At 39.8% G+C, this 13,759-nt stretch overlaps 1 protein-coding gene across 1 annotated transcript in view; it reads left to right on the forward strand.

Annotated features, from left to right (window-relative positions):
• FBN1 (fibrillin 1) overlaps positions 1-13,759 on the forward strand; it is a 160,569-nt gene that overhangs the window by 126,783 nt on the left and 20,027 nt on the right. Inside the window, exons 41-51 of the mRNA XM_074880361.1 lie at positions 309-431; positions 1,054-1,212; positions 2,140-2,211; positions 4,175-4,300; positions 5,397-5,519; positions 8,541-8,666; positions 9,461-9,577; positions 9,988-10,116; positions 10,385-10,504; positions 10,941-11,066; positions 13,065-13,214. Coding sequence (XP_074736462.1) covers positions 309-431; positions 1,054-1,212; positions 2,140-2,211; positions 4,175-4,300; positions 5,397-5,519; positions 8,541-8,666; positions 9,461-9,577; positions 9,988-10,116; positions 10,385-10,504; positions 10,941-11,066; positions 13,065-13,214 — 1,371 coding nt within the window. The remainder of the gene's footprint in view (positions 1-308; positions 432-1,053; positions 1,213-2,139; positions 2,212-4,174; positions 4,301-5,396; positions 5,520-8,540; positions 8,667-9,460; positions 9,578-9,987; positions 10,117-10,384; positions 10,505-10,940; positions 11,067-13,064; positions 13,215-13,759) is intronic.

The following is a 13,759-nucleotide window of genomic DNA, read 5'->3' on the forward strand; positions in this document are numbered from 1 at the left end:
AGATCTGGGAATCTAGAACGCATGAGATCCTCAAATACTATTTTTGTGCAAAAACCAAGTTGCTGTCTCTGAGCTGCCTAGACATACCAGAGTTCCCATCTTCACATCACAGCCAGGCTTTCCATGGCCACCTGTGCCACCACTTCCTTCTCTGTGTGGGCTTTGCTCCACCATGACCTCTCTCAGAGCTCCTTCAGCTCTTCTCCAGCGGTACCTTCCTACCTCAGGCATTGCTGAGACATTTTCATTCTCAGCAGCACAATGAGAAAGCTTCTGCGGCCACTTACTGCCTTTTTCTTCTCTTCTAGATGTGAATGAGTGTGATACACCTGGCATTTGTGGACCTGGCACATGTTACAATACTGTTGGGAACTACACCTGCATCTGTCCTCCTGATTACATGCAAGTCAATGGAGGAAACAACTGCATGGGTATGGGTTGTGATTTTTTTAAAGCTTTATCTTAGTGCTTTGGGTCAGGGCTTTACCAGGCACAAATCAGAACTATTTCTCTGAATTCAGTCATACAAGAATTAACTAAATGAAAGATCAAGCTTCTTTCATTAATTTTATTAAATAAAGCAAGGCAGATCACTTTTAATACAGATCTTTCAGTCTCTCATCATAATTTCTCCTTTAATTTGATATTTCTGTGTTCATCCCTTCCAAGATTTACTTCAGTTTTAAAAGCTTCTACATGTGAAACATTACTTAAATTACTCAGACTTCACAAAATGAAGTCACAAGCTGTGTACAGTTCTTAGGGGGAACCATAAACTAGTTCATGTTTTTCAGTGTTGGGCAAAAGGCCAATCTTGAATCCTTTGATGAGTCTGATCAGTGTTACAGCCATGTTGTTTTCTTTCGAATATTTGTATTGCAAACACTTTTTCATACTTTTAGAGTCATCTTTTAGGGACAGGCAGATGACAGCATCTACTTGACAGGGGTCTAAAAAAGTACATATTTGAAGGAGATATCTCCTAAATCCTTCAGGAAGATCGTCTTCCATAAGAGTTGTTAATGCATTGGCCTGGGTTTTTCATTTTCACAGATATGAGAAGAAGTTTGTGTTACAGAAATTACTATGCTGACAATCAAACCTGTGATGGTGAGCTGCTCTTTAATATGACCAAGAAAATGTGCTGCTGTTCCTACAACATTGGGCGTGCATGGAATAAGCCTTGTGAACAGTGTCCTATCCCGAGCACTGGTATGTTTTTGCATTGCAAAGCTGTTTGAAATCCTTGGTAACATCATAATTATTATTAGTGGGTGTAACATTGTTAGAGATGCTATGTCGTCTGCTCTTGTGTGTCTAAAATGAAGGGATTAATTTTTTTGGCCTGGAGGTGATCAGCCCTAGTCACGATGACGGCATGTGTGGAGTGGTTTGTGTTCATACTGCTGGGCCATGCCTCCTTTGTGCCAGTTTCTCTGTCTGGGCGACTTCGTACTCTACATTGGTTAATCTGTTTCTTTGCAAATGCTTGTTGATCCAGTGTTGAGGCACTGACCAAGGTTTTACTGGCATTGCTCCAACAAATATGGTGTCTGCTGTGCTGTGCCTGGACTGCTGAAGGGGCTTTGTGGTAGCCATGGGTTTACAGAGGTACCTTGGTCTCCTCTGAGAATGATCTTTGTCAAGCAGCTAAGTGTAAGATGTAGTTGTTTCTGGGCTAATTGTATGGGCATACAGGACTTCTCCACACTGGGTAAGACTCTGCAGAGTTGAGCTCAGGACATCCCACTCTGGTTCGAGGTAGTTTGCTTCAAGAACAAACTTTCTAGACACTTACTTGAATAACTTCCAACTTACAGTTCAGGGTTTTAAAAGTCAGATCTGGACTTGTATGCAAAAGCTGTAATGCACAGAGATAAGCAGATGTGAAACAAAATCGGCATGTGATCCCAAGCCCTCTACATCTTTTTATTTGCTAATTTCAATGGGCTTTGAATGAGAACCCAAGTGCATACTAATCATATCACATGGTGAGCCTTGGGGAGGAGTCTGCATACCTCTGTGTGCCCTGCAGGTGCTGAAAGAGTAGAGGAATTTTCTTGGGCAAAGGATGTAATGAATTTTTGACTGTTGATTAATTCCAAATACTATAATAGGTGCTTTGTTTTTCTGTTGCAGATGAATTCTCCACACTCTGTGGAAGTCAAAGGCCTGGCTTCTTTATTGACATTTATACAGGATTACCAGTTGGTGAGTTGTCATTTCTGTTTTGAGCTAAATTCCATGCTACCTCTGCCCAGGTAAGAGGAGAGGTTTGTTTTCCCAGTTATTTTTTTCATGGGAGGAATAACGACTAAACTGTGATGGAGTTCAACCCTCTGTTTAAGTCTGAGCCTGCAAACTTTCTGCCTAGCTCCTCCTAGCTGGCAGCAATGATGATTGCTGCTGGTAATCAAGGCAACATAAAGCTCCAAAGAAACTGTAATCAAGCCTACATGAGCAGGGCACAGATACTGAGAGTAAGAGGTCTGGGAGTAAGGCCAACCAGCATTTGGTCTGAGAGGAATTAGGAGTCCTTCCTTCAAAATAAAGCAGAGATTTAATCTGACATTTCACATCAGTCCCCCTGTGTATTGGTTTGACACAAAAATCCTTTTTTCTGCTCAGCTGGAATATTTCTCACATATGTTATTGTGTGTAACATTTGAATCGTGAGTAACAAATTGCAAAACAAAAAGAGGGAAAGAATGAGGAATTCTAAGACAAGGAGTTGAGTAAATCCCTAATGGGACTCCCTTTTGTTTTTATTCACACAAAAATGCAAATAAGAAGCAGATAATGTGCCCTGTAATGAATAGAGGCAGCATATAGGCAGTAATCAGGTGCTTTAGCATTAAGCTGTTGTTGTGATGCAGTGTTGAGCTAGTTAGATGGAAATATTTCTAGTAAAATGGGGAATGTAATTTTTAAAGAAGTTACAGAAATGTGTGGTATTTATTATTTACCAGGTCATTTCTTAGAAGCAAAGTTCCCCTTTCTAGCTATGAGCATTAGCCCAAATTGTTGCTAAGTCTACTCAAGCTAACTGGGCCATTCATCAGCATCAACAGGGGGACCTTGGATCATGCTAACATGTATAGGTAAAAACTGCATCTGTAGCAGTTGACGTGCATGCCAGGAGTGTTGCAGTCTGTTCTGTCTGCCCTGCCACATCATACAGCAGTGCACATTCAGGAGCCAACTGAAACAGAAGGGCCATCCCACAGAGGCCACCAGTACATCCCAGCGCATGCAACACTGTGGTGAGACACATGCACACACAGCTTTACGCGGTGCGAATCGCAGGCTCTCCCTGCTGCTTTGGGATCTTGGCAGGTCTCACTAGGTTGTAGAACTCAACCCGCTGCTTTTGCACGTGAGTTGCTTGTGTCCATTACATCTGTAGGCCCAGGGCATGGGAACAAGGTAGCGCCCACTCTGCAGGGACAGTGCTCTGTGTACCCTGTAATATTTGGTTACAGTCCTTACATGATGTTACTCTTCTGTTTAGATTAAAGTTCTATATATTTACTTCAGATGGTTGTTTCAAAGACAAAAGTAGTTCTATAGTAGCAGCTGGGGTTTTTTCTGCCAAAATCAGTTACTTAACCCAGGTGTATGTAGAGCATTGGCAAACCCTGGCTGCCTGGCTTAATCAATCTAGTAGCATGTTTGCAGCACTTCAGATGTTACCTGGCATTGGCACTTTCAAACTGTTACATAAAAACATGAAAGTCTTTTCAGATTAACAAGGGTAAAACAGTACAAAACTAATTCTGACAAGTGTTTGCATTCAGTCATGCTCTCCTATATTAAACCAAAGACGGTTACATTCTCTCTGTTTGACTCTTCCCAGTAACTCCACTATAACGCTCAGGAAGATGAGTTCATCAGGGCTGTGGGTGGGAGACATGAGGAAGGACATGTGCTACCCTCTACATTCCTATGTGGCGGGATATATCTTCACTACAGTGAACAATCAGAACCTGAGGAAATAGGAAATATCTACATTTCCACAATTTGGAATGACTCATTGTCTATTGCAGTTGGGAACATTCTGATGCTGGCATTATACATTTGATAATTCTCTTAAGGATAAATGCATAAGGACATATTATGTAGCAGAAGATTTTGTGAAGTGCTGTTTGCAGGTATTTAAAACAATTTCTTGCAGATATTGATGAATGCAGAGAGATTCCTGGAGTGTGTGAAAATGGGATCTGTATAAATATGGTTGGCAGCTTCCGATGTGAGTGTCCCGTGGGTTTCTTCTACAATGACAAGCTTCTGATCTGCGAAGGTAGAGTACTGATCTTATTCAGAGATTTCATGAGCTGACAATTCAGACACTGGCAAATCTGATATACTTGCAAGTCATCCTTAATGAGGGGAAAATATTGGCATTGGTGTAATAAGTCTATGATAATTCAGACATTTTGAATTATTTTGCATAGAAAATACCAGATTTTCCATCAGACATCTAAGGCCTTGCAGGAGCATGAGTCAGCAGTCATGGGGAAGAAGCATTGTCTTTCACATTTGACAGTAAAGACAAGAAAAGAGTACTAGTCTTGAGTCAGATCACAGTTAGAGCAAGGTTTTTTAATTCCAAGATTTTTTTTCTAATGGAACAGAGATTTCTGTAAATAATATAAACACATGATAATTTTTTTCCAATTTAAATGTTTCCTAACATTGTATTAGTCAGTTTAATGGAGAAACTGAAGACACCAGTATGAATTTCTGTCATTCTCTGGTGTGGGTTATGACTGCTGACAACATGGGTGCTACAAGCAAAGCATTGAGACCTTTGGGTAAAAGCATCTTCTGTAAGCTGCTTCTAACTGAAACACAGTTACATTTCTACAGAAATAAAGTTATCTTTTTGCAGCAGCTTAAGTAAGGAAAATTGGTCAAAATTCTTTGTCTAGAATTTTGTGGCGTTGTTTACGTTGAAAGCTACTAATATCCAACAAGGATCTTGATGCTTTGTTATGATCAAGGGAGATCCTCGTAGTGGAGGGATCCTCACAGGTCCAGTGGACATCTGTGCAGACGTAGCAGCTTGCTTGTTCTGATTGCAGTCTTAAGACTGAAATCCACCCAAGTGCAGTGTTACAACAGGCCTTTCATGGGCCCTCCAACACCTTCAGAAAACCATTACATAAATTCTCTAGATAGGAATGAATTTTACAAATGGAGCATGTGGGTTTGGCATTTCAGGGAGATACCTAAATGTGACCAAATACCTGCTTTCATCAATATATTTTTCAGAATTAGAAAGAAATTCCTATATTTAGGTAAGGTAATCCTCTTTACACTAAAAACAAAGTGGTTTTGATGTCTTTTTAGTGGCAGCTTACCATAACAATCAAATTCCCTTTTTGTATTGACAGATATTGATGAATGCCAAAATGGACCAGTGTGTCAGCAAAATGCAGAATGTGTCAATACAGCTGGTAGCTACCGTTGTGACTGTAAACCTGGCTACAGGTTCACATCAACTGGCCGCTGCACTGGTGAGTACTTTTGACTTGTTTGTGTGAGGGTCTGCGAAAAGTAGTAGATTTTAAAAGAAGTCTAAAAAAGCCTATCTCCTCTTCAGAAAGATGGTATACCAGGACATGATCTGGGCTCCAAGAATTCTTCTGTTAAAGCCTTTTAGAGAATCCCGTAAACATTCTGGTAGTTCCCAGAAGACTAATGGGCCCATCCCACAGAGGCATAAATGAGAGTTAATCACCTGAGTAGGTGTTTGTCTTCCACTTTATCCCACCAACTGCAAGCATTTTTCTTTAGCCCACGTTATGTCTAGGGAGGGAAGGCAATTGATTCACTACCTTTTGACTAACTATTTTCTGACACTAAAAATTCAGTTGCAGTCCCGAGGGGGACCTTCCTCTGCATAAATTCTTTGATTTTCATTATAATTTGCTAGTTGTGTTTTAGCAATTTATTTGCCACTTGTATTTTTACAAATAACTCACTGCTTGCTGGAGTCTCTGCTGATAAGGTGGACTTATCTGCCAGACCATATGCAATAAGTAACTTAAAAAGCTTATTGTTAAACTTCCTAACTTTGATGTGGATTTAAACAGGCACCTGGGCATTACTTTTAAATATTCACTGAGTGGGACTGCAGTTCTCTAATCTATCTGCTTTTTCTTATATCACAGTCCAGAGAGGCATTCATGTTATCTTGATTACTTGAAGAATTGCAAAGGTTTTAAAGACTGCTGTGGGCCAAGCAGCTATAAATATTATATACATTTCTGAACAAAGTAATAATTACAACGGAAACTGGTAACATTTTCCTTGGGTTTTTGCTTTTGAGTACTTGAGTTTTAGGAAGTGTACTTTTCCTTGCAGTGCAGTTTTTCATTGTTTCATGTGACCCTTGAGGGAAAAGGGTGTAGGGGCAACCAGAACACTAGTGTGAGAACTAAAACTTTGTTTTGTTAAGCTATGCAGTGGCACATGTAAATATTCAATATGTTCCTAATGTAATTGTTGTTGTTACGGGTTCGTTACAGCAGTACAGGAAGAGCTGGGAAAGGTTCTGATATGGGTTACAATACCAAACGTGAATTGGCACAAACAGTAATACTTCCCTGTATTTTGCTCTTATTTTATATTTAGTGAAAATAAAGTTACAATTAGAGTCAAAATAAAAGTGGTTGATAAAGTACTTGATCCAGCAAAGGAAGGAAATTCCCAATCACTTTGCTGAGAGCAAAGAGTGCTAAACACCTTGCAGTACTGGATCAGTCATGCTACTGCATGGAAAACCATCACACCCCAGTAGCGTATATAGTATTAAATCAAACCTGATGTATCACAGCCACTAGTACTATGAGTACTGCATTTATGTTACTATCAAAATAGCATTCTTCTGGTGCTATCTGTTGTGGTATAATGAATAATTTTTCATATAAACTCATTTTTGGCACTTAAGAAAATTCTGCCTCCCAGTTCTTAAAAAGTTACAATATTCTCTGTTTAGCCCAAAAGAAGTGACTTTTCCCTGGGGCTTTAATTCATTATTCATTTGCCCACAGAGCACCGAAGAGAGTAATTGTTTTTGTTTTGTCTCTATTCTCCTGAGCTGCAAAGATTCTTAAGACAGCATGTTATCCAGCATTGGTTTCCTTTCTGCCTCCTTTAGACTCTAATTAGCAGCAGTATCATTAATAGCATTGGGAGAGCTTGGTCCTCAGTAAACACTTGTCCAAAGTCAGTAGTGGCCCCAGTTGATGTACAGTAATCCTGGGGGTGGGGGCTATCAGGGTTGTCCATGTGCCAAGCAGAGTGTAGAGTAGAGGCAGGAAAACAAGATTTGGTACATAAAGTTCTTTGCGGTTAGGAACAACTTGACTCTTAGTTTTGCAATGAACTGGGGATGCTTTGGTAAGAAACTGCATCTGCTTTGCTTAGATTGCATATAAAAGAAAATCACTGAACACTAAAATCTAATCAATTTTAATACAAGCTTACGGCAGCACTTCAGTTCTCATATTTTGGACCTGCAGCAGACAAAATGCCAGGAAGCACACTGAATCAAACCAACTCTTGTTGCTTATGAGGTCCACAGAAAGACCTCATTTGATTCATGTTTCTGATTGTTCGTGGAGAAAATGTGCTGGAGAGCAAACATTTTGTTCTTTAACATTTTGTTTCATTTACTATTGACAGAATCCTAGATTGTGCCTGAAAGCATTCGTAACGAGGAGCAGGAAGCAGTCAGCTGTTGAACTAGTGTTACAGATGCCCTGCTCTTGTAAGGCAGCATGTCACATGCTGGCAGGATAGCTCTCCCCATCTCTCTCTGCACAATTACGCAGTTGAGTGTTTGATGCTGTTGGCAAAATATTTTCTGACTCCATATAGCAGTAATTCTTGCTATTTGAGCTTTGTCTGGTTTATGGGATCATCACATTGCATGAGGCCTGGATGCTACAACACATACATATACATGCACTAATTTTAACTCTGCACAATGAGTAGATAAATCTACAGTGCATTTTATCTCTCTGTAAGCTTACTGAGAAAAGTGTGAGATTCATCCCCCTTTCTGTTTTGTGTGATTTCTGTGAGTTAATCAGGTAGTTTGTGCTATAATTAAACGTAGCTGTGAGCAAGTAGTTGCTTTCATGAGAAGGATGTAAGCTGTGGTTTATACGTGGCTTTCGTATCTGCTGCAGTCAGTGGAGAGCACTCGGAGATCTCCCCATACAATTTCATGTCATTAATTCTACTTTTCAAAGCCATGGCAATATGCTTTTCCTACAGCAAGAATTCGTGTTTGGTAAATATAATTTTTACACTAAACTTTCTTCAGCCTCACAAACATTGGAAAAGATAATTTACAAGCAAATAGCCCCTTTTCTGAGATTCACTTAATTACGCTTTTGTCATTAATAAATGAAAAGTACTATTTTAAATTAGGGCCACGCACTCGATTTTAACTGGTTGCTGCTAATAGATCTTTCCAGCCCTGTAGTTTAGAGGCCTTAACTTTCAATCTGCTTCATTGTTTTCAGATCGGAATGAATGTCAAGAAATTCCCAATATCTGCAGCCATGGGCAGTGTATTGACACTGTTGGAAGTTTCTACTGCATTTGTCACAATGGATTCAAGACCAATGATGACAGAACAATGTGTATAGGCAAGTATATCAAATTAAGTTGTACTTACACTTCCGTTAAGATAGTTATTAAGTCTATCCTCTCTGTCATGAGGAGTTACATTACAAGAACTGAGATTGTGAGCCATTTACCACCAGGCAAAGATGCAAAAACAACATAGCTGGCAATTAGAGATGATAGGAAGCTGATAATGAATGAAGAACCTCTCATTACAGTAGAGTGGACTTTAAAAATATATATCCTGTCTGATGAACTGCTAATGCTTTCATTTTTCAAGAAAATGTTCCATTCTTCTTAGAATTTTCTGAAGCATCTTGTCTCATTTATTCCTTTAGGCAAGAAATTTAATAGATGAATATTGCAATGCAGCAATTGTATACAGCCTACTTGTTAACAGAGTAAGCGAAGGGTAGATTTCTTGCCAGAAAAGTGCCCTTTTCAGAAACAGAGTCATCTTCATAAAGAAGGAAATTCTGTATTTAACTTGTTCACAGCTGGTAGTGTAGTGTCTGTTGTCTGAGCAAGATGAGGACATTTCAGAATGTTTATGATTAAAGATGGCTTAGACTTCCTTTGGGAAGGGTGAGATAGGAGCCACAGTAAGATAAATGATTGTTGGACCCTTAATTATTTTTGTAGATCTTAATATCAAGTGTATAAACCTATGTAAAATCTTTTGGGGAGATATGACAATCTTTTTCCCTTCTATTCTCTGTTGGCAGTGCATTATTTCTCTTGCCTGTGGGATAGCTACAGGTTTTCCTTTCCCCATCAGTGATTAAAATTCTTGCTGCTTGTTTTTTCTCCTTTGTAGATATTAATGAGTGTGAGAGAGATGCCTGTGGCAATGGAACCTGCAGAAACACCATTGGCTCTTTCAACTGCCGCTGCAATTTGGGGTTCATCCTCTCACACAACAATGACTGCATAGGTAAGGAGTGCTGAGACCAGTTGCTTGTTTCTAAGACTTTCTACTTCTAATGAAAGTACCATTAGTACTGTCTTCTCTATTGAGTTAGGATTGCACCTTGCATGGTCTGCATGATTAAAGACAAAACCTGATTTCTTCAGTCTGAAAAGGCCTCTTTGATTATGCACCCCTCACTCTTCAATAGCCACTTAAATATTTACATGTGATATGCCATTCCTTTTTTAACTCTTGCTTTGACAGTTTTACAAGATAGACCAATAATGGTATTTTCCCCTCACTTGCTTTTGAAACAGGCTATTATTTATGTATTATCAGTGACGGTGCTGATGTAGTGGAAACAGAAATCTCACCTACCCAATTTCGCTTGTTGCAGGCATTTCTTTTATATCTTTCAATGTTATTGTTCTTAGATGTGGACGAGTGTGCAAGTGGAAATGGAATGCTCTGCAGGAACGGTCAGTGTGTGAACACGATCGGGTCCTTCCAGTGTCTTTGCAATGATGGCTATGAGGTTGCTCTGGATGGAAGGACTTGTGTTGGTGAGTGCTTTCATTTAGGGTAGAAAAAAAGTGCAGCAAACTTTGAGGAGATACTCCTAGTAAAACAGTAGAAGTCAGAGAGAACTGTCACACTGTCATCATTGTACCTAGCATAAGAAAACAACAACATGAGGAGAAGAGGACTCTTCTCCTGCTCCTGTAAAGTTCCACCATCAGTTTGATGGAATCAAAATTAAAGCAGCCTCAACCACAGATTAATTAAGATAACAGCAATTATCTCAAATAAATTGTCTTTCTTTTCTTTTAGATGTCAACGAATGTGCGCTGGAGCCTGGAAAATGCTCACCAGGCACATGTCAGAACTTGGATGGGTCATTCAGATGTATCTGTCCTCCTGGATATGTCCTGCAGAATGACAAATGTGAAGGTATGTATGGAACAATCCTTCTGTACCTTTCCTAGCTATTCACAGTTGTTACCACTTCCCTCTGCATCTAAACATGAGTAATGCTTAGTCTTTTGTGGCAGTGTACAGTTCTGAACTGTAGTCACTCAAGTCCCAGAAAAAGTCTCACCAACTTTTCTTTGAACCAGAACTACCTGATCTGATCCCAAGAAAAATCTAATCCCCGGCTGTTTGGTGGATGGTACATTGCTGAGGTTTGCCCGTTGCATGAGGATTTGAAAACTAACCCTAGATTTTGCACCTGGATTTCTTGTTCCTCTTTCTGTCTGTTCCTTTTTGTTTGACCTTTTTGTTTTTCAAATCTGTTAGATATCAGTGATGATGTAAGTTTACGTTTTATGTAGTACAGCTGCCAGTGTAGACATTTTTATTATCTCTTTAATTACTTTTCCTACAGACATTGATGAGTGTGTGGAACAGCCAGAAATTTGTGCCCTGGGCACGTGCAGCAACACTCCAGGCAGTTTCAAATGTCTGTGTCCAGAAGGCTTTGTGTTGTCTTCCACGGGAAGGCGATGCCAAGGTAAGTTCATTCCTATTTTCTGGCATTTCAAAATTTGTTTGCTGTTTTATAAAAGCCTTATTAGCTGGCTGTTTCTAATATAACAAGGAGACTCTGGACTCAAACTGTTTTTCACAAGGAAAACATGATAATTCTGTAGCTGGGGCCAGGTTCCGTCTTGCTCTAACATCTGTTTGTCATTAGAGAGAACATTGCAATAAAAGGGGTGAAGATAATGTTAAATGTACCAGGTTAAGTGAGGAAATTGTGTTGTCCTGCAGCCCTTTCTTGCACTCCTGAAAGAAATGTTGAGGCTACCTGGACTCTGTATAGGCTATGACGTGTCTGACATGGAGATGGAGCATGAACACAGGCAGGAGACTGCTGCAATGCACTGCTAAAGGCAGCATTTCTAGGAATAAGGCTGTTGCTAGCACTAATCAAATTCACCATAACACTTGTTATATGCTATTGCTCTCCACAAATGTGCAGGTAGAAAAAAGATCGATGGAAAAAATTTGCAAACAGTGTTGTGTGAACAATAAGCACCCATCTGCTTAGAAAAGTCTAAAGTGTCTTTTGGCTTCTAGATTACCGCATACACTGTTCAGAGCCTACACATGGGCACTAAGACAGAGGTCAGATGCTAAAAGCTGAACACCTAGTAATGAAAAGCCACAGGTTAGTTTATTTTGTGGATAAAGAACAAGCACAGCAAATTAGGAGTGAGTTATTTTAAAGTCTTTGGAAATTATTAAATAGATATATCGTTAAATGTCCTATACACAGTGTGCACAGTGGGAACCACTGATGAGTAAGACCTTTATAAGGACCTCTGTAGTGATGTTTGGCAGAGAACGGTGATGCTTGTTGACACCATAGTGAGTTCTTCACTTCACAGTGGGCTAAATGAAACTGTGGTTTTGGTAAAAATGAATCCAACCTGCAGTAAACGTTCATCCAAGTCTCCAAACCACCATGCAGTTTGGCACAGTTACTTCACTCAACTTCAAGAAAGCAGCATGGCTGTTTTAGCTGTGCTTTTGTAGTCTGTATAAATGAGGTTTCTTCAGTCTAAGGGTGTTGTTCTCTTCAGGTAAAGAAGAAAATCACAAAAAAACCCCCAAGAACCAAAATCATAAAAAAGAACGCAGCCTAATCTTCTCCTTTATGAAAACAGACCACTGTTTCACACATAATGTCAGAGGAAAATGCACACTTCTGTGTATGAACTTTTAAGTGGGCTTCTTCCCATCCCCTGGAGAAGACCATTTTTTTTCAAGTATCTCAGGCCAAACAAAGTTTCGTTTAAAACTTCCCATTACCTAGAACTTCTGTAAAATCTGGAGATTGCCCAGCATTGATGCTGTAGCCGGAAAACTGGATGAGCAGCTGCTTCCACAACTGCCCTGTTGCTGTCCCCATGCCAGCGCAGGGAGCTGCCAGCTCTCTGCCTGCTGGATGCTTGTGGTTTGTGATCTCAGCTCTGCTCCAGCGTCCTGGTTACCCAGTGTAAGGGAGTAAAATGTAGTGCCACTGGGCTAGTTTTCTTTGTTTGTGTGTACCTCAGGGAAGAATGAGGAAGGAAAGCACTACTGAAAATTGCCTCTCATTTTAACACTACACAGTATTATCATCACAAGTTGATAAAAATCTCTTGATTCTTACTGATAATGGAATATAAATAAATTCAGCCAATATTAAGTTTTTACAAAGAGGAGCGAGGATACGAGGAGAGTACAACACTTGCATCTCTGCTGGACAAAAGAGAAAAACCCCTCCTTTTCCATGACTGAAATAGGACACTCTATCCCATAACTTTCCTTTAGTAGGGTAGGGAGCTCTCCTCCCTCTTCAGATCTTCCCCAGTCAGAGACAGTAATGGTCCTTCTTGATAGACTCAGATGGAAGTTGGGTGTTTTGTTGGGGGGGCCTCCTGTAATTTTGCAGTTAACACCTCTGAGTGAAAACTGTGCCAAAGTCACCCTAATGGCTCATAACAAGTGTTTCTCTACGCAGATCTGAGAGTGAGTTACTGCTTTACCAAATTTGAAGATGGAAAATGTTCTGTGCCGAAGTCCCGAAACCACTCCAAACAAGAGTGTTGCTGCGCCTTAAAGGGACAGGGATGGGGAGATCCCTGTGAACTCTGCCCAGAGGAAGCAGATGGTGCGTTATTGACTCGGTTACCTTACTGTTATGATAGCCTCTCAGAAATGAAAGAAGATTGGGATTCTTACAAGAAGGAATTAGGAAAAGTAATTTTCCAGAGGTGTTTAACCCTAATAATTGTCATTGTTCTCTGTAAAGTAGATGCCATTGCAGTCTCAAAAAACATATTCCTAGCATAGTCCAGTCTCAAGCATATTGCTTGTTTGCTTACAGGTTTGTTAGTATGAATAGGTGCTGAGTATTTTGCTCTGGACGTGTCACATACTGAAAGTGGAAAGTAGTAAGTAGGTCCTTGATAGGCTCTGAGTGGAAATATCTGCAAGACACAAATAGAATTCATCTAGCTGTAAATAAGTGTAGGAAGGGGCACAATAAATGTGAAATCTAATTTAAAAAAAAACAACAGTTGAACTAGATCCACATCTGAATCACCCTGTTACATTTTGTGACTACATTTTAGTATTAAAAAAATCTAAATTTGCAATCTTATCAATATGAATGACTTGCAAAAATAGCAGGGAATGACAAAACACAGGCTTCGA

The sequence above is a fragment of the Strix uralensis genome, chromosome 11 (genome assembly GCF_047716275.1).
Source record: "Strix uralensis isolate ZFMK-TIS-50842 chromosome 11, bStrUra1, whole genome shotgun sequence".
NCBI lineage: Eukaryota > Metazoa > Chordata > Aves > Strigiformes > Strigidae > Strix > Strix uralensis.